Genomic DNA, 19,572 nt, shown 5'->3' on the forward strand with positions numbered 1-19,572 from the left:
CAACTTTCTGCAGAGTCAATCACTACAGACCTCCAAACTTCATGTGGCCTTCAGATTAGCTTAAGAACAGTGCGCAGAGAGCTTCATGGAATGGGTTTCCATGGTCGAGCAGCTGCATCCAAGCCATACATCACCAAGTGCAATGCAAAGCGTCGGATGCGGTGGTGTAAAGCACGCCGCCACTGGACTCTAGAGCAGTGGAGACGCGTTCTCTGGAGTGACGAATCGCGCTTCTCCATCTGGCAATCTGATGGACGGGTCTGGGTTTGGCGGTTGCCAGGAGAACGGTACTTGTCTGACTGCATTGTGCCAAGTGTAAAGTTTGGTGGAGGGGGGATTATGGTGTGAGGTTGTTTTTCAGGAGCTGGGCTTGGCCCCTTAGTTCCAGTGAAAGGAACTCTGAATGCTTCAGCATACCAAGACATTTTGGACAATTCCATGCTCCCAACTTTGTGGGAACAGTTTGGAGCTGGCCCCTTCCTCTTCCAACATGACTGTGCACCAGTGCACAAAGCAAGGTCCATAAAGACATGGATGACAGAGTCTGGTGTGGATGAACTTGACTGGCCTGCACAGAGTCCTGACCTCAACCCGATAGAACACCTTTGGGATGAATTAGAGCGGAGACTGAGAGCCAGGCCTTCTCGTCCAACATCAGTGTGCGACCTCACAAATGCGCTTCTGGAAGAATGGTCAAAAATTCCCATAAACACACTCCTAAACCTTGTGGACAGCCTTCCCAGAAGAGTTGAAGCTGTTCTAGCTGCAAAGGGTGGACCGACGTCATATTGAACCCTATGGATTAGGAACGGGATGTCACTTAAGCTCATATGTGAGTCAAGGCAGGTGAGCAAATACTTTTGGCAATATAGTGTATATATATATATATGCATGTCCTAGATTTGCAAGATAAATATTTCATCTTCAATGACGAGTAAAGAATCACTCAATTTTTCGTCGGAGTGGTGACGTACTGTATTTACGCCCTAGGGTGCAAACATTTTTACCCAATGGCCGTTTCTCATTTCACAAGAACACGAGTATGGACTCGTGTTCTCTCCAAGTCCGTTCTTGACTTGGACTCGTGTTCTCTCAAAGTCCGTGCTTGACTTGGACTCGTGTTCTCTCAAAGTCCGTGCTTGACTTGGACTCGTGTTCTCTCAAAGTCCGTTCTTGACTTGGACTCGTGTTCTCTCAAAGTCCGTTCTTGACTTGGACTCGTGTTCTCTCCAAGTCCGTTCTTGACTTGGACTCGTGTTATCTCCAAGTCCGTGCTTGACTTGGACTCGTGTTCTCTCCAAGTCCGTGCTTGACTTGGACTCGTGTTCTCTCCAAGTCCATTCTTGACTAGAACCCAGAAGGTCTGGACTCGGGGAGAACAGAAGCACACAGCTCCTTTGGTAAACCGCCACCTACAGAGAGCCCCTTTCCTTCAGAGATCGCCTCCTTTAGGCGCCCCCTTCCTTCAAAGAACCCCCCACCTTCGGGGAACCTCCTTCTTCAGAGCCCCCCCTCCTTCAGGTTCCCCCTCCTTTGGAGAACCTTCAGTTGGTCCACAGGCTGCTTGTGTTATCCAGGCAGCTTTTAGTGGTCATAATGTTCTGCCTGTTTGGGCGGAGTCAGCAAGGTGGGGCTGTTTAGTTCTACTTGTGACAAATCATGCGTCACAATGAGGTTTTTCCACAGGAAGTCATTTCTCCACATCTTAGAAATAAACAAGCAGAGCTTCAGGTTAGAAAGGCTGTGGGTGTTTTACTAAGGAAGAAGAAGGGAAGACGGCGGGTAGGATTCACTGCCGGGGAACAGTGGATGCATTTAATGAGTCAGACATAGAAAAATAAATCACAACCAAGCAACACATGGACTGTACAAAGAAAAGCTGAAGGACAAAAGTCTTTTCTGAGACGACGTCCTGAGAGCGGAGGAGGGGAAACGTGATGGACGCATGTTTGATGGCACAGGGCGGGAGTCTGATGCGATGCCTCCGACACACACACGCACGCACGCACGCACACACGCATCATCAAACGCATCATCAAACGCATCATCGCACAGAATAACCAAATTAAAGGGTCATTTCACAACATATTCCAAAGCAAACCTCTTAAGAATTGTACAAGTATAAAAAAGCTACAAACATTAATAAATTACATCACCGACACAGAAACACTTCACAAGGTGCTAGTAAAATAATTCTGAAACCTTCAGGATACTAGAAGTCGAACAAGAGGCTGGTCAGAAACTTTTTTCCTTTACTACAGTTTTTCCTCAAAGCTTCGTTTCTTGTTCAAACAGAATCACAATACAGTTAGCTTTGTGTATGTAAGGCCATATGACGACAACATGTTGCTCATTTCCTGTCCGTTTCCAGGCAGCACCGCCACAGCCAGCAAATAAAAATACAGAAACACAACGTCATCGGGTTGCAAACCCACTTAGACGCTTTTCGATTTACATTATTCGAAATAAGTAAAAAGATTCTGGAGCGAAAAAGGATAGAAAAAGTCTCTAGAGTGGAGCAGGGCGGTGGTGCTGCCTGGGAAAGAGAAGCAGACAGGAAGTATCACCATGGCGACGCTGCTCTGTCACTTCCCCCGCCGATCCGCTGCGTCCTCGTGTGCGTTGGACATCGGTTCTGATCCTGTGCTTCTCCTTTCCTACCTAAAGACTAGAATAAATAAAGCCGCCCCTGATGGGGCTCGGCGCTGATCCGATCGGATGCCTCAGGAACCTTTGACCTCAGTTTGGTGATGAGAGGCTGGATCCCCGACCCAGGACAACCCAAGACCAAGATCCTGGACCCAAACCTGGACAAGGACCAAGAGCTGAACCTAGATCCAGTCACAGCGCAGACATAGAGCTGTAACCACATCAGGAGCGCCACCCAAAGCACACAGAACATGCTGGGGATACTTCCATGGATCTTGGAATGACTGCAATGTACTTCTATTGAACAACCCCTGATAAAATGACAGCTGTAGTAAAATGAGACATGTTCTCTTAAAAAATATTTATAATAGCTTCTGTACACTTTAATATCTGAAAGTTATAAAGTATAAGTAGAGGCAAAAACCTATCTGAGTGATGTTCTTCTTAGAAATTGAAAAATGCATGATTTTCCTTCTCTCCCATAGAGTTTCAGTAAGTTTTTTTTCATAAACTCCCATTGTTGGCTTTTCTAGGTGAGCAGGTTGACTCTGGGATGGGAGCCGGTCCCTGAACCGCTGCATGCTACAGGAGGAGCTTCCCGTTTCGATGGATCTTCAGGATCTTTCCAAGTCTCTGTTTGGCTGTTGCCATTCCTTTCTTTAGCCGCTTAGCTGTGGAGAGATGGAAACAAAACAGGAAGTTAGATCCAAGGTCCAACTGACCAAATGAAGAGACACTTCAAGCAGGATCTGAAATTACAGACCCATAGTCAGACTCACCCCGTCTAAAGAGTCAGACTCACCCCGTCTAAAGAGTCAGCCTCACCCGGTCTAAAGAGTCAGCATCACCCGGTCTAAAGAGTCAGCCTCATCCGGTCTAAAGAGTCAGACTCACCCCGTCTAAAGAGTCAGACTCACCACGTCTAAAGAGTCAGACTCACCCCGTCTAAAGAGTCAAACTCACCCCGTCTAAAGAGTCAAACTCAAACCGTCTAAAGAGTCAGACTCATCCCGTCTAAAGAGTCAGACTCACCCCGTCTAAAGAGTCAGACTCAACCCGTCTAAAGAGTCAGACTCACCCGGTCTAAAGAGTCAGAATCACCCCGTCTAAAGAGTCAGACTCAGCCCGTCTAAAGAGTCAGACTCACCCTGTCTAAAGAGTCAGACTCACCCCGTTTAAAGAGTCAGAATCACCCTGTCTAAAGAGTCAAACTCAACCCGTCTAAAGAGTCAGACTCACCCCGTCTAAAGAGTCAGACTCACCCTGTCTAAAGAGTCAGACTCACCACGTTTAAAGAGTCAGAATCACCCTGTCTAAAGAGTCAGACTCACCCCGTCTAAAGAGTCAGCCTCACCCGGTCTAAAGAGTCAGCATCACCCGGTCTGAAGAGTCAGCCTCATCCGGTCTAAAGAGTCAGACTCACCCCGTCTAAAGAGTCAGCCTCATCCGGTCTAAAGAGTCAGACTCACCCCGTCTAAAGAGTCAGACTCACCACGTCTAAAGAGTCAGACTCACCCCGTCTAAAGAGTCAAACTCACCCCGTCTAAAGAGTCAAACTCAACCCGTCTAAAGAGTCAGACTCATCCCGTCTAAAGAGTCAGACTCACCCCGTCTAAAGAGTCAGACTCAACCCGTCTAAAGAGTCAGACTCACCCCGTCTAAAGAGTCAGAATCACCCCGTCTAAAGAGTCAGACTCAGCCCGTCTAAAGAGTCAGACTCACCCTGTCTAAAGAGTCAGACTCACCCCGTTTAAAGAGTCAGAATCACCCTGTCTAAAGAGTCAAACTCAACCCGTCTAAAGAGTCAGACTCACCCCGTCTAAAGAGTCAGACTCACCCTGTCTAAAGAGTCAGACTCACCCCGTTTAAAGAGTCAGAATCACCCTGTCTAAAGAGTCAGACTCACCCCGTCTAAAGAGTCAGACTCACCCCGTCTAAAGAGTCAGACTCATCCCGTTTAAAGAGTCAGAATCACCTTGTCTAAAGAGTCAGTCTCACCCCGTCTAAAGAGTCAAACTCACCCCGTCTAAAGATTCAGACTCACCCCGTCTAAAGAGTCAGACTCATCCCGTTTAAAGAGTCAGAATCACCTTGTCTAAAGAGTCAGACTCACCCCGTCTAAAGAGTCAAACTCACCCCGTCTAAAGAGTCAGACTCACCCCGTCTAAAGAGTCAGACTCACCCCGTCTAAAGAGTCAGACTCACCCCGTTTAAAGAGTCAGAATCACCCTGTCTAAAGAGTAAGTCTCACCCCTTCTAAAGAGTCAAACTCACCCCGTCTAAAGAGTCAGACTCACCCCGTCTAAAGAGTCAGACTCACCACGTCTAAAGAGTCAGACTCACCCCGTCTAAAGAGTCAAACTCACCCCGTCTAAAGAGTCAAACTCAAACCGTCTAAAGAGTCAGACTCATCCCGTCTAAAGAGTCAGACTCACCCCGTCTAAAGAGTCAGACTCAACCCGTCTAAAGAGTCAGACTCACCCCGTCTAAAGAGTCAGAATCACCCCGTCTAAAGAGTCAGACTCAGCCCGTCTAAAGAGTCAGACTCACCCTGTCTAAAGAGTCAGACTCACCCCGTTTAAAGAGTCAGAATCACCCTGTCTAAAGAGTCAAACTCAACCCGTCTAAAGAGTCAGACTCACCCCGTCTAAAGAGTCAGACTCACCCTGTCTAAAGAGTCAGACTCACCACGTTTAAAGAGTCAGAATCACCCTGTCTAAAGAGTCAGACTCACCCCGTCTAAAGAGTCAGCCTCACCCGGTCTAAAGAGTCAGCATCACCCGGTCTAAAGAGTCAGCCTCATCCGGTCTAAAGAGTCAGACTCACCCCGTCTAAAGAGTCAGCCTCATCCGGTCTAAAGAGTCAGACTCACCCCGTCTAAAGAGTCAGACTCACCACGTCTAAAGAGTCAGACTCACCCCGTCTAAAGAGTCAAACTCACCCCGTCTAAAGAGTCAAACTCAACCCGTCTAAAGAGTCAGACTCATCCCGTCTAAAGAGTCAGACTCACCCCGTCTAAAGAGTCAGACTCAACCCGTCTAAAGAGTCAGACTCACCCCGTCTAAAGAGTCAGAATCACCCCGTCTAAAGAGTCAGACTCAGCCCGTCTAAAGAGTCAGACTCACCCTGTCTAAAGAGTCAGACTCACCCCGTTTAAAGAGTCAGAATCACCCTGTCTAAAGAGTCAAACTCAACCCGTCTAAAGAGTCAGACTCACCCCGTCTAAAGAGTCAGACTCACCCTGTCTAAAGAGTCAGACTCACCCCGTTTAAAGAGTCAGAATCACCCTGTCTAAAGAGTCAGACTCACCCCGTCTAAAGAGTCAGACTCACCCCGTCTAAAGAGTCAGACTCATCCCGTTTAAAGAGTCAGAATCACCTTGTCTAAAGAGTCAGTCTCACCCCGTCTAAAGAGTCAAACTCACCCCGTCTAAAGATTCAGACTCACCCCGTCTAAAGAGTCAGACTCATCCCGTTTAAAGAGTCAGAATCACCTTGTCTAAAGAGTCAGACTCACCCCGTCTAAAGAGTCAAACTCACCCCGTCTAAAGAGTCAGACTCACCCCGTCTAAAGAGTCAGACTCACCCCGTCTAAAGAGTCAGACTCACCCCGTTTAAAGAGTCAGAATCACCCTGTCTAAAGAGTCAGTCTCACCCCGTCTAAAGAGTCAAACTCACCCCGTCTAAAGAGTCAGACTCACCCCGTTTAAAGAGTCAGCCTCACCTAGAGTCAGACTCACCTCGTCTAAAGAGTCAGCCTCACCCGGTCTAAAGAGTCAGCCTCACCCCGTCTAAAGAGTCAGACTCACCCCGTCTAAAGAGTCAGACTCACCCTGTCTAAAGAGTCAGCCTCACCCCGTCTAAAGTCAGCACCACCCCGTCTAAAGATTCAGACTCACCCCGCATAAGAGTCAGACTCTCCCCGTCTAAATAGTCAGACTCACCCCGTCTAAAGAGTCAGACTCACCCCGTCTAAAGAGTCAGCCTCACCCCGTCTAAAGTCAGCTTCACCCGGTCTAAAGTCAGCTTCACCCGGTCTAAAGAGTCAGACTCACCTCGACTAAAGATTCAGACTCACCCCGTCTAAAGAGTCATACTCACCCCGTCTAAAGAGTCAGACTCACCCCGTTTAAAGAGTCAGAATCACCCTGTCTAAAGAGTCAGTCTCACCCCGTCTAAAGAGTCAAACTCACCCCGTCTAAAGAGTCAGACTCACCCCGTTTAAAGAGTCAGCCTCACCTAGAGTCAGACTCACCTCGTCTAAAGAGTCAGCCTCACCCGGTCTAAAGAGTCAGCCTCACCCCGTCTAAAGAGTCAGACTCACCCCGTCTAAAGAGTAAAACTCACCCCGTCTAAAGAGTCAGACTCACCCCGTTTAAAGAGTCAGCCTCACCTAGAGTCAGACTCACCTCGTCTAAAGAGTCAGCCTCACCCGGTCTAAAGAGTCAGCTTCACCCCGTCTAAAGAGTCAGACTCACCCTGTCTAAAGAGTCAGCCTCACCCCGTCTAAAGTCAGCCTCACCCCGTCTAAAGATTCAGACTCACCCCGCATAAGAGTCAGACTCACCCCGTCTAAATAGTCAGACTCACCCCGTCTAAAGAGTCAGACTCACCCCGTCTAAAGAGTCAGCCTCACCCCGTCTAAAGTCAGCTTCACCCGGTCTAAAGTCAGCTTCACCCGGTCTAAAGAGTCAGACTCACCTCGACTAAAGATTCAGACTCACCCCGTCTAAAGAGTCATACTCACCCCGTCTAAAGAGTCAGACTCACCCGGTCTAAAGAGTCAAACTCACCCCGTCTAAAGAGTCAGACTCACCCGGTCTAAAGAGTCAGACTCACCCCGTCTAAAGAGTCAGCTTCACCCCGTCTAAAGAGATAGACTCACCCCGTCTAAAGAATCAGCCTCACCCGGTCTAAAGAGTCAGCCTAACCCCGTCTAAAGAGTCAGCTTCACCCGTTTAAAATCAGCTTCACCCCGTCTAAAGAGTGAGCCTCACCCGGTCTAAAGAGTCAGCTTCACCCCGTCTAAAGAGTCAGCTTCACCCCGTCTAAAGAGTCAGCTTCACCCCGTCTAAAGAGTCAGCCTCACCCCATCTAAAGAGTCAGCCTCACCCCATCTAAAGAGTCAGCCTCACCCCGTCTAAAGTCAGCTTCTCCCGTTTAAAGTCAGCCTCACCCCGTCTAAAGAGTCAGACTCACCCGGTCTAAAGAGTCAGACTCACCCGGTCTAAAGAGTCAGCTTCACCCCGTCTAAAGAGTCAGCTTCACCCCGTCTAAAGAGTCAGACTCACCCGGTCTAAAGAGTCAGCTTCACCCCGTCTAAAGAGTCAGCTTCACCCCGTCTAAAGAGTCAGCCTCACCCCATCTAAAGAGTCAGCCTCACCCCGTCTAAAGTCAGCTTCACCCGTTTAAAGTCAGCTTCACCCCGTCTAAAGAGTCAGACTCACCTGGTCTAAAGAGTCAGCCTCACCCCGTCTAAAGAGTCAGACTCACCCCGTCTAAAGAGTCAGACTCACCTGTTCTAAAGAGTCAGCCTCACCCCGTCTAAAGAGTCAGACTCACCCGGTCTAAAGAGTCAGACTCACCCCATCTAAAGAGTCAGACTCACCTCGTCTAAAGAGTCAGCTTCACCCGTTTAAAGTCAGCTTCACCCCGTCTAAAGAGTCAGACTCACCTGGTCTAAAGAGTCAGCCTCACCCCGTCTAAAGAGTCAGACTCACCCCGTCTAAAGAGTCAGACTCACCTGTTCTAAAGAGTCAGCCTCACCCCGTCTAAAGAGTCAGACTCACCCGGTCTAAAGAGTCAGACTCACCCCATCTAAAGAGTCAGCCTCACCCCGTCTAAAGTCAGCTTCACCCGTTTAAAGTCAGCTTCACCCCGTCTAAAGAGTCAGACTCACCTGGTCTAAAGAGTCAGCCTCACCCCGTCTAAAGAGTCAGACTCACCCCGTCTAAAGAGTCAGACTCACCTGTTCTAAAGAGTCAGCCTCACCCCGTCTAAAGAGTCAGACTCACCCGGTCTAAAGAGTCAGACTCACCCCATCTAAAGAGTCAGACTCACCTCGTCTAAAGAGTCAGCCTCACCCCGTCTAAAGAGTCAGCCTCACCCCGTCTAAAGAGTCAGCCTCACCCGGTCTAAAGAGTCAGACTCAACCGGTCTAAAGAGTCAGCCTCACCCCGTCTAGGGTCAGCTTAACCCGGTCTAAAGAGTCAGCTTCACCCCGTCTAAAGAGTCAGACTCACCCCGTCTAAAGAGTCAGCCTCACCCGGTCTAAAGAGTCAGACTCACCCCGTCTAAAGAGTCAGACTCACCCCGTCTAAAGAGTCAGACTCACCCCGTCTAAAGAGTCAGACTCACCCGGTCTAAAGAGTCAGACTCACCCGGTCTAAAGAGTCAGACTCACCCAGTCTAAAGAGTCAGACTCACCCCGTCTAAAGAGTCAGACTCCCCCCGTCTAAAGATTCAGACTCACCCGGTCTAAAGAGTCAGACTCACCCAGTCTAAAGAGTCAGCCTCACCCGGTCTAAAGAGTCAGCCTCACCCCGTCTAGCGTCAGCTTCACCCGGTCTAAAGAGTCAGACTCACCCGGTCTAAAGAGTCAGACTCCCCCCGTCTAAAGAGTCAGACTCACCCAGTCTAAAGAGTCAGACACACCCGGTCTAAAGAGTCAGACTCACCCCGTCTAAAGAGTCAGACTCCCCCCGTCTAAAGAGTCAGACTCACCCAGTCTAAAGAGTCAGACACACCCGGTCTAAAGAGTCAGACTCACCCCGTCTAAAGAGTCAGACTCATCCAGTCTAAAGAGTCAGACTCATCCGGTCTAAAGAGTCAGACTCACCCGGTCTAAAGAGTCAGCCTCACCCGGTCTAAAGAGTCAGACTCACCCGGTCTAAAGAGTCAGACTCATCCGGTCTAAAGAGTCAGACTCACCCGGTCTAAAGAGTCAGCCTCACCCGGTCTAAAGAGTCAGACTCACCCGGTCTAAAGAGTGAGCCTCACCCGGTCTAAAGAGTCAGCTTCACCCCGTCTAAAGAGTCAGCTTCACCCCGTCTAAAGAGTCAGCCTCACCCCATCTAAAGAGTCAGCCTCACCCCATCTAAAGAGTCAGCCTCACCCCATCTAAAGAGTCAGCCTCACCCCGTGTAAAGTCAGCTTCTCCCGTTTAAAGTCAGCCTCACCCCGTCTAAAGAGTCAGACTCACCCGGTCTAAAGAGTCAGACTCACCCGGTCTAAAAAGTCAGCTTCACCCCGTCTAAAGAGTCAGCTTCACCCCGTCTAAAGAGTCAGACTCACCCGGTCTAAGGAGTCAGCTTCACCCCGTCTAAAGAGTCAGCTTCACCCCGTCTAAAGAGTCAGCCTCACCCCATCTAAAGAGTCAGCCTCACCCCGTCTAAAGTCAGCTTCACCCGTTTAAAGTCAGCTTCACCCCGTCTAAAGAGTCAGACTCACCTGGTCTAAAGAGTCAGCCTCACCCCGTCTAAAGAGTCAGACTCACCCCGTCTAAAGAGTCAGACTCACCTGTTCTAAAGAGTCAGCCTCACCCCGTCTAAAGAGTCAGACTCACCCGGTCTAAAGAGTCAGACTCACCCCGTCTAAAGAGTCAGCCTCACCCGGTCTAAAGAGTCAGACTCACCCGGTCTAAAGAGTCAGACTCACCCCGTCTAAAGAGTCAGCCTCACCTGGTCTAAAGAGTCAGACTCACCCGGTCTAAAGAGTCAGACTCACCCCATCTAAAGAGTCAGACTCACCTCGTCTAAAGAGTCAGCCTCACCCCGTCTAAAGAGTCAGCCTCACCGGGTCTAAAGAGTCAGACTCAACCGGTCTAAAGAGTCAGCCTCACCCGGTCTAAAGAGTCAGACTCACCCGGTCTAAAGAGTCAGACTCACCCCATCTAAAGAGTCAGACTCACCTCATCTAAAGAGTCAGCCTCACCCCGTCTAAAGAGTCAGCCTCACCCGGTCTAAAGAGTCAGACTCAACCGGTCTAAAGAGTCAGCCTCACCCCGTCTAGCGTCAGCTTAACCCGGTCTAAAGAGTCAGCTTCACCCCGTCTAAAGAGTCAGACTCACCCCGTCTAAAGAGTCAGCCTCACCCGGTCTAAAGAGTCAGACTCACCCAGTCTAAAGAGTCAGACTCACCCCGTCTTAAGAGTCAGACTCCCCCCGTCTAAAGATTCAGACTCACCCGGTCTAAAGAGTCAGACTCACCCAGTCTAAAGAGTCAGCCTCACCCGGTCTAAAGAGTCAGCCTCACCCCGTCTAGCGTCAGCTTCACCCGGTCTAAAGAGTCAGACTCACCCGGTCTAAAGAGTCAGACTCCCCCCGTCTAAAGAGTCAGACTCACCCAGTCTAAAGAGTCAGACACACCCGGTCTAAAGAGTCAGACTCACCCCGTCTAAAGAGTCAGCCTCACCCCGTCTAAAGAGTCAGACTCACCCAGTCTAAAGAGTCAGACTCACCCCGTCTAAAGAGTCAGACTCATCCGGTCTAAAGAGTCAGACTCACCCAGTCTAAAGAGTCAGACACACCCGGTCTAAAGAGTCAGACTCACCCCGTCTAAAGAGTCAGACTCCCCCCGTCTAAAGAGTCAGACTCACCCAGTCTAAAGAGTCAGACACACCCGGTCTAAAGAGTCAGACTCACCCCGTCTAAAGAGTCAGACTCATCCGGTCTAAAGAGTCAGACTCATCCGGTCTAAAGAGTCAGACTCACCCGGTCTAAAGAGTCACCCTCACCCGGTCTAAAGAGTCAGACTCACCCGGTCTAAAGAGTCAGACTCATCCGGTCTAAAGAGTCAGACTCACCCGGTCTAAAGAGTCAGCCTCACCCGGTCTAAAGAGTCAGACTCACCCGGTCTAAAGAGTGAGCCTCACCCGGTCTAAAGAGTCAGCTTCACCCCTGTCTAAAGAGTCAGCTTCACCCCGTCTAAAGAGTCAGCCTCACCCCATCTAAAGAGTCAGCCTCACCCCATCTAAAGAGTCAGCCTCACCCCATCTAAAGAGTCAGCCTCACCCCGTCTAAAGTCAGCTTCTCCCGTTTAAAGTCAGCCTCACCCCGTCTAAAGAGTCAGACTCACCCGGTCTAAAGAGTCAGACTCACCCGGTCTAAAAAGTCAGCTTCACCCCGTCTAAAGAGTCAGCTTCACCCCGTCTAAAGAGTCAGACTCACCCGGTCTAAAGAGTCAGCTTCACCCCGTCTAAAGAGTCAGCTTCACCCCGTCTAAAGAGTCAGCCTCACCCCATCTAAAGAGTCAGCCTCACCCCGTCTAAAGTCAGCTTCACCCGTTTAAAGTCAGCTTCACCCCGTCTAAAGAGTCAGACTCACCTGGTCTAAAGAGTCAGCCTCACCCCATCTAAAGAGTCAGACTCACCCCGTCTAAAGAGTCAGACTCACCTGTTCTAAAGAGTCAGCCTCACCCCGTCTAAAGAGTCAGACTCACCCGGTCTAAAGAGTCAGACTCACCCCGTCTAAAGAGTCAGCCTCACCCGGTCTAAAGAGTCAGACTCACCCGGTCTAAAGAGTCAGACTCACCCCGTCTAAAGAGTCAGCCTCACCTGGTCTAAAGAGTCAGACTCACCCGGTCTAAAGAGTCAGACTCACCCCATCTAAAGAGTCAGACTCACCTCGTCTAAAGAGTCAGCCTCACCCCGTCTAAAGAGTCAGCCTCACCCGGTCTAAAGAGTCAGACTCAACCGGTCTAAAGAGTCAGCCTCACCCGGTCTAAAGAGTCAGACTCACCCGGTCTAAAGAGTCAGACTCACCCCATCTAAAGAGTCAGACTCACCTCGTCTAAAGAGTCAGCCTCACCCCGTCTAAAGAGTCAGCCTCACCCGGTCTAAAGAGTCAGACTCAACCGGTCTAAAGAGTCAGCCTCACCCCGTCTAGCGTCAGCTTAACCCGGTCTAAAGAGTCAGCTTCACCCCGTCTAAAGAGTCAGACTCACCCCGTCTAAAGAGTCAGCCTCACCCGGTCTAAAGAGTCAGACTCACCCAGTCTAAAGAGTCAGACTCACCCCGTCTAAAGAGTCAGACTCCCCCCGTCTAAAGATTCAGACTCACCCGGTCTAAAGAGTCAGACTCACCCAGTCTAAAGAGTCAGCCTCACCCGGTCTAAAGAGTCAGCCTCACCCCGTCTAGCGTCAGCTTCACCCGGTCTAAAGAGTCAGACTCACCCGGTCTAAAGAGTCAGACTCCCCCCGTCTAAAGAGTCAGACTCACCCAGTCTAAAGAGTCAGACACACCCGGTCTAAAGAGTCAGACTCACCCCGTCTAAAGAGTCAGACTCCCCCCGTCTAAAGAGTCAGACTCACCCAGTCTAAAGAGTCAGACTCACCCCGTCTAAAGAGTCAGACTCATCCGGTCTAAAGAGTCAGACTCATCCGGTCTAAAGAGTCAGACTCACCCGGTCTAAAGAGTCAGCCTCACCCGGTCTAAAGAGTCAGACTCACCCGGTCTAAAGAGTCAGACTCATCCGGTCTAAAGAGTCAGACTCACCCGGTCTAAAGAGTCAGCCTCACCCGGTCTAAAGAGTCAGACTCACCCGGTCTAAAGAGTCAGCCTCACCCGGTCTAAAGAGTCAGACTCACCCGGTCTAAAGCTAAACTGAAGCTAAACAGCAAAAGAAAGCAGGGGGTTTGGACCTTTGGCGTCTGTGGTGCCCAGGCGGTCCCCCTTGGCTGTGCTGCTGCTGTTGGTACTAGACGAGTTGGTGCTGTTGTTGGGAGAAGACACGGACGGCCGCCTCTGGCTGAGGAAGATCCCCGGTGCCATGGGCTGCGCCCCTCCTGGAGACTTGACGGCTCCGGGGCCGAACTCGTGGTCCGTCAGGCTGCCGTCCTGGGAGTCGGCATTATGATCCGGGGAGCTGCTGTCCTGAGAGTGTTTTGGCAGCTCCTCCACTATGATGCTCTTTTTCTTGGTGCTTTTCTTCTTCTTCTTGGTTCTTTGCTGCTCCTCCTGCAGACACATGACATGTGATTATTCTTCTGGAGTTGGAGCTCCTCTATGACCGCCGTCCAGATGGACCTACCTGATGAGAAAGCTTGGCCGCTGCTGCAGCCAGGCCCGTTTCAATGGAGGCCACGCGGGCCCCCTCTCTGGCCGGTCGCTCATGCCGAGGAACTGAAGGTCCGACGCGCGCTGCAACGAGATCCGCTTTAGGATGTGGAAGATGGAGGAAAGCAGGAAGGAACGGAGGTGGCGGTTACCTGTAGGACTGTACGGCGTGTCATCGCTGCTTTTCCGCTTCTTGGATCTGGATTTGAAAACAGGATTGTCCTCTTCAGACTCCAAGGACGGGTAAACTGTAATACAGAAGGTGACGGATTCAGAGCCTCTGTCTGACAGGATGGGAGTTCTTCTGCACATTCAGAGGTGTCTTCTCCAACATGTGGAGCGTGTTCTCTGATGTGGACAGTTACATCTAACATGTAAAGCATGTAAGGGAAAACTGCAGCCCTCCTGGAAACATTAACATGTGGAGCGTGTTCTGAGATATTAAATCATGTTCTCTGTAACTCTTTTGCTATAGCTAGTACAGGACTGACGTACTAGCTATGATGATAACAACTCTAACTTCCATCCAGCTTCTCCTGCTTTACATGCAAAGTCTATGGGAGGGTGGCGTGGAGGGGTCCAGCGGAGCATCCCAGCGTTTGATGCTGGAGTTGACCAATTAACCAATCAGAAAAGGTGATCCAGGACTTTTCTGGGGGAGAAAGACTCTATCTGCAAGCTGTCAACGCTTCTGAAGATGAAAACTCAATAAATATGAAGGAGTTAACTCCAAAGGTTAAAATAAAGCAGGTAGAATGTTATGTTGAAGGAACAGAGAGCAGCTCTGATCATTATTGGCCGACAGTGGCGTTGGATGTAGGAGTTTGCCCTGAAATCGAAGGATTTCATTGTCGTTGTGTCCTTGGGCAAGACACTTCACCTGCATTGTCTACTGATGGTGGTCAGAGGGCCCGGTGGCGCCAGTGTACGGCAGCCCCGCTTCTGTCAGTGAGCCCCAGGGCAGCTGTGGCTACAATGTAGCCTGCCACCATCAGTGTGTGAATGTGTGCGTTAATGAATGTAGTGTAAAGCGCTTTGGTCAAGTCTCCTGACTTGAATAAAGGCGCCATATAAGTACATGCCATTTACCATTGTTGTTGAAATAAAACACTTTTTATAAACAATGGAGAAACAGTTTATAAATACCCACAATAACTAGAAATTTTATAACCTGCCGATGAAAAATATTGTATTATATATTCTGGTTCTTGCAGTTTAAACCTCAAACCTTAAAAACTCTTTCGACCTCCAGCCGCTACGAACGGCAGCAGGAAATCCCCCACAGGCAGAGAGCTTTCAGCGGGGATTTCCAGCGTTGGAGGTCTGGAGCTTTCAACAAGAACTGCAGATTATAGTGAGATTATAATCCTGGTGAACTGATGAACAGAGGATGTTTGGAGGTGGACTTTCTCACTTAAAATCCTATTTTTCTAACTCATAAAGTCAATCTGAGCTGCTCTCTAGCTGGAAGCTACAGAACAGAGCAGATAAACAACCAGAGCGGCGAGCAGCAAAGCAGCTGGACCACAGTTTGATCCAGTGTCCAGATTTTCTGCGTTTGAATATTCTTGAGGCCCAGAAAGCCTTCGGTGAGAACGCAGCATCACACTCACACCTAAGGACCATTTAGAGTTAACCAGAGAGAACCCACCATGCACTGGGAGAAGATGCAAACAGAGACACACCCCAGGGACAGGAGTTGAACCAGTAACCTTCTTTGTGCATGCATAGGTGGTTCTAGACAAGGGCCAACGGGGGCCAGTGCCCCTGTAAATCATATCCTGTACTGAAGACATAATATTCTAAGAAATTCTACTGATGATCTGCACTGGAACAGACATGGTTACTGATGCCTCCTTTGGATCTATTTTCTTTACCAATTCTGTTTTACTAATTATTTAAAAACAATAAGGTGATAGCTTCAGTGGTATTGAGATAGGATCCCAGTTTTCATCTGCTAAATGTTTTTTTTTCTTTTAAATTCAAAAAATATATACTTTTTTACAGCTGAATTTATCAGTTTTTCTTCAGTTCTAATTCTGATTTTATAGAAAGAAGTAATTTTCACTTAAATTAAGTCAAAAATATGTAAAGTTCCTAAATTATGAATGCTTATTGACCTAATATTTCAAATAAAAGTTGTATTTGATCTTTTAGATATTCATAGAGCTACATTTTTTTGTTGCTTTTTTGCTATGCTAAGGGATTTTCATTTTGATTTTAACGATAATCCAAATGAACATTTTCAAGCTAAAATATTATCAGTTGAAGACAGTTTTTATTAAACCTAATTGAATGGAAATTTCCCTTCATGTTTCTCTCTAAATATATTTGAATCCTTTGCTCAGTGTTGTTTCATGCTTTCCTTCTCCTGAGCAGACGTGTTCTCCACCGTGTGGAGAAGTTTTCCCCAATGTTTTTCCCAATCACAGGGTTGTATGTTCTGTGACATGTGAGCGTTTTCTGTAACATGTTGTGTGACACGCAGCGGCGTGTTTTCGAAAGGACAGCTGTGGAGCAGCTGTTGGCGCCGTCCTGCTTTCAGCCGTTTCAGGGCACAATCCTTCCAATCTAGACTCCCTGTGTGACAGTTAGCGGATCAGGATAAAGAATGGGCTGTTTACAGAATCAGAACCAAGCCTGGCACCGGCCCAGACTCAGGCTTCCACTGCAGGAATGCTGCTGCTAATTGGCCTCTAATCAACAGGTCCATGGAGTGTTAATGGCTTCCTAACAAGCCGGCTGCGTTTGGACCGGGTTCACAGAGCAGCACTACGGAGAACATTTGTAGAAGACACGCTAACGCTAAACATCAGCTCCTCTGATCTACACCAAATGAAAGCTTCAGCAGCAGAGAGGAAAGATCTACAATCTTGCCTGGTACCATCTGTTCCCTGAAGACGATACCAGGAGGCCCAGGATTCCAGACCAGCTCTGTCAGTCGTCTCTCCTGCTCACCGTAATCCGAGTCCTTGAAGCAGGCGTCCATGTGGTCCTGCTCGTCGTCGTCGTAGTCCAGGCTCTCCATGCTGCTGCTCTTCCTGGGTTTCTTCGGCAGCCTCTTATTGGACGTCTTGCCGACGCCGCCGGTGGCCCCGCCGCTCTTCTTGTACGCCTGCAGGCTCTGCGAGTTGCTCTTGGACTGGCTGTTGCTCCAGGGCTGCTCCAGGGTGTCCGAGGAGGACAGGTTGGCCATGGACAGCATGCCCTGAATGGCCTCCTGCGTGCTGGGAGACGCCGGCGGCTGACTGGGAGAGGCACAGAGGAGCAGAACCATCAGGACCAGCACCGTCAAACAAACAGAACCAACCTTTCACCGTCTCACTGGAAATAAAACAAACCTTTCCTGTTTTAGACACACGACTGAATTCATTAACATGGAAACCAGTGGCACCGGGTTTCCCACCGACCGACAGCTCAGAGTTCTACTGAAGAGTGTTTTTGTTGCACAGTCGAGTCAACCTTAGCTTACATGGAAACCGGGCTTAGATTAGGTGCAAAAACGACTTTCTGAAAACATTTGGACGTCGATCCAGGAACCTTAGTGACTCCTGGATGGGAAGGTTCGCTTCTCCATTAAACTCTGGGCTGAATTCAGACCGTTTATTTGAGCTAGTGCAACGTTAGCATGATGATCAGGACAAACTGCTGGCAAATTAAGATAAAATAAAAATATTTTAATTTAGAGAAAATTTGGTGAGGCAGGAAGAGAAAATGTCTTGCTGCTCATCGGACTGTGAAGCTCTTCCTCTGTGAGTTGGGCCCATCTTGGTCCAAAGTTCTGGTGCTGATGTCTGGACTGATTGAATCAGGGTTTATACCGGAATGAGTAACTCTAATTTAAAGGTACACTATGCAACCGGTGTTGATTTTCCAGCGAGGCTCCCCCCAGAGGGCGAAAGTAAAAGTGCACTGTCGTAAATATGCTCAGCTGTTCTCCTGGTTTCTCCGTCAAGCCAGGCGCGGTTGTTTTGAGCTTAGCAGACAGGCGAACGCAACGAATGACTAATGCTGCGTTCACACTGGACGTAGCTGGCGCGAAAGAAGCAGCGAGTTTACATGCAAAGTCAATGGTTGACGTGCATCAAGGCGCAGCAAAAGGTCCCGCGGCGCGTTTTGAGCAGCAGGCGCAGCACGTCTGAGCAGCTGAAGCAGCCCGTCGGGCGCGTTTAATCATCTGATGCAGGGAGAGAGACACAGCGCTGTGATCACTCCTCTTAAACAGTTTATTGACGCCTAAATTAACTTAAAATGCAGAAATCTACCGTCAGAATATGTTGGCTTTTATTATCCTGCTGCAACAGTTTGGATTATTTAGATGAAAAACACCTACCAGCTGCCGCGGTGAACCGCGAGGAGGCGACCCGGCCAGAGGCTGCTGATGAAGGGATCCCTACTGTCGGCGCACCGCTGGTATGTGGGGGTCTGAGCGTCTCCGACAGAAACAACATTGGAAGGCAGGATGGTAATCTGGATGAACTGACGGCACTGATTACGTTTTCAGGTGTATTTTCTCACTTAAACACATATTAAAACTACTTTATTCCCACTGATCACAGCAAATATAGCTGCAAGGCAGAGAAAGGATAGTGAAGCTCCGCCCAAAGCGCGTCAGACACACTTTTGCACCGCGCAGCCAGAGCAGCAAAGCTGCTTCAGCCGCGCGTCAGAACTAACTGGTACAAGCAGTAAAAATGAAGCAGCAGATGCGATTTTGCTGCGTCCGATGTGAACGTAGCATAACTGCACAAAGATCGCCACTGTGCTAGCAACGAGAATGCTTTTAACTGGGGGCATGTAGCAATTCTCGCCGTAAAGCAAGACCGACTCTCGTGAGACTTCTGAGCCTGTGGGTGCGGGCCGAGGGCTCCTGCAATTGCAAGTGCGGTATTTCCCCCACAGACCACCAGGGCGGCCGAGAATACCTTTGTTCAACCTGAAATGACTCATTTAATCATCCAAAACATTATGGAACACATTAATTAACTGAAAAATGTTGCATAGTGTGCCTTTAATGCTTTTTAATGCTATTGGAAATTATTTTAAGGCCATTAGAAATGAGTGGCTGGCTAATCAGAACCGTCCTGCTGATCCTACCGGAGCGTCTGGTCAGAACCAGACCCCTGCCCCCCCTTTCAGCACAGTGGAAACAGACCATCACAGAACCGCCAAACAGAGGAAAGGCCCGGGGTGACGGAGCACCTAATGGATCGCCACGGAAACACTAGCTGCTGACTGACTTCTTGTAAACAGCCTGTTGGTTTGATATTCAGACCCGGCTACCTGTGGGTGTTGTAGTCGATCCCGCCCACTTGTTTGCTGGCCTGCAGCAGATCCAGGATCCCTGCGGCGCTCCCGCTCTTCTTCTTCACCTTGGAGTTACGACCTTTAACCTCTGGCTTGGCCTCGGTGTCGATGTGTAAGGTCTCCTCATCGGAGGAGTCCGCGCTCTGCTGCAGGAGGAAGAGGACAGAGATGGTAAACCAGCTGCTTCACTTCTGCATCTCAGAACCAGAACTTCTGGATCTGCAGAACAGAACCGGCCCACCCTGCACCCACGCCTCAAAACCTTTCCCAATAGAAGGTTCTGATAGTTTGGAACAGAGACCCAGGCCAGAACCTTTCCCTCTGGACCATGTCACTGAGCCTGGTTCAGAACATCCGGACCAGTTCTGGTTCCCTGGTGTTTCTCCATCCGGACCAGTTCTGGTTCCCTGGTGTTTCTCCATCCGGACCAGTTCTGGTTCCCTGGTGTTTCTCCATCCGGACCAGTTCTGGTTGCTGGTGTTTCTCCATCCGGACCAGTTCTGGTTCCCTGGTGTTTCTCCATCCGGACCAGTTCTGGTTCCCTGGTGTTTCTCCATCCGGACCA

At 49.4% G+C, this 19,572-nt stretch overlaps 1 protein-coding gene across 1 annotated transcript; it reads right to left on the reverse strand.

Annotated features, from left to right (window-relative positions):
- Window positions 1–1,783: 1,783 nt before the first annotated feature.
- On the reverse strand, window positions 1,784–19,186 carry LOC119772701 (lysine-specific demethylase phf2-like). The gene is made up of 6 exons (XM_038269246.1): window positions 18,984–19,186; window positions 16,659–16,948; window positions 13,853–13,948; window positions 13,675–13,784; window positions 13,286–13,601; window positions 1,784–3,320 (listed from the first exon to the last, which is right to left on the reverse strand). The coding sequence occupies exons 2-6, from the start codon at window positions 16,903–16,905 to the stop codon at window positions 3,232–3,234; spliced, it is 858 nt and encodes a 285-aa protein (XP_038125174.1). The 5' UTR covers window positions 16,906–16,948; window positions 18,984–19,186; the 3' UTR covers window positions 1,784–3,231.
- Between the last annotated feature and the right edge of the window lie 386 nt (window positions 19,187–19,572).

This window comes from Cyprinodon tularosa, unplaced genomic scaffold (genome assembly GCF_016077235.1).
Source record: "Cyprinodon tularosa strain WSP-4 unplaced genomic scaffold, ASM1607723v1 ctg1193, whole genome shotgun sequence".
Taxonomy (NCBI): domain Eukaryota; kingdom Metazoa; phylum Chordata; class Actinopteri; order Cyprinodontiformes; family Cyprinodontidae; genus Cyprinodon; species Cyprinodon tularosa.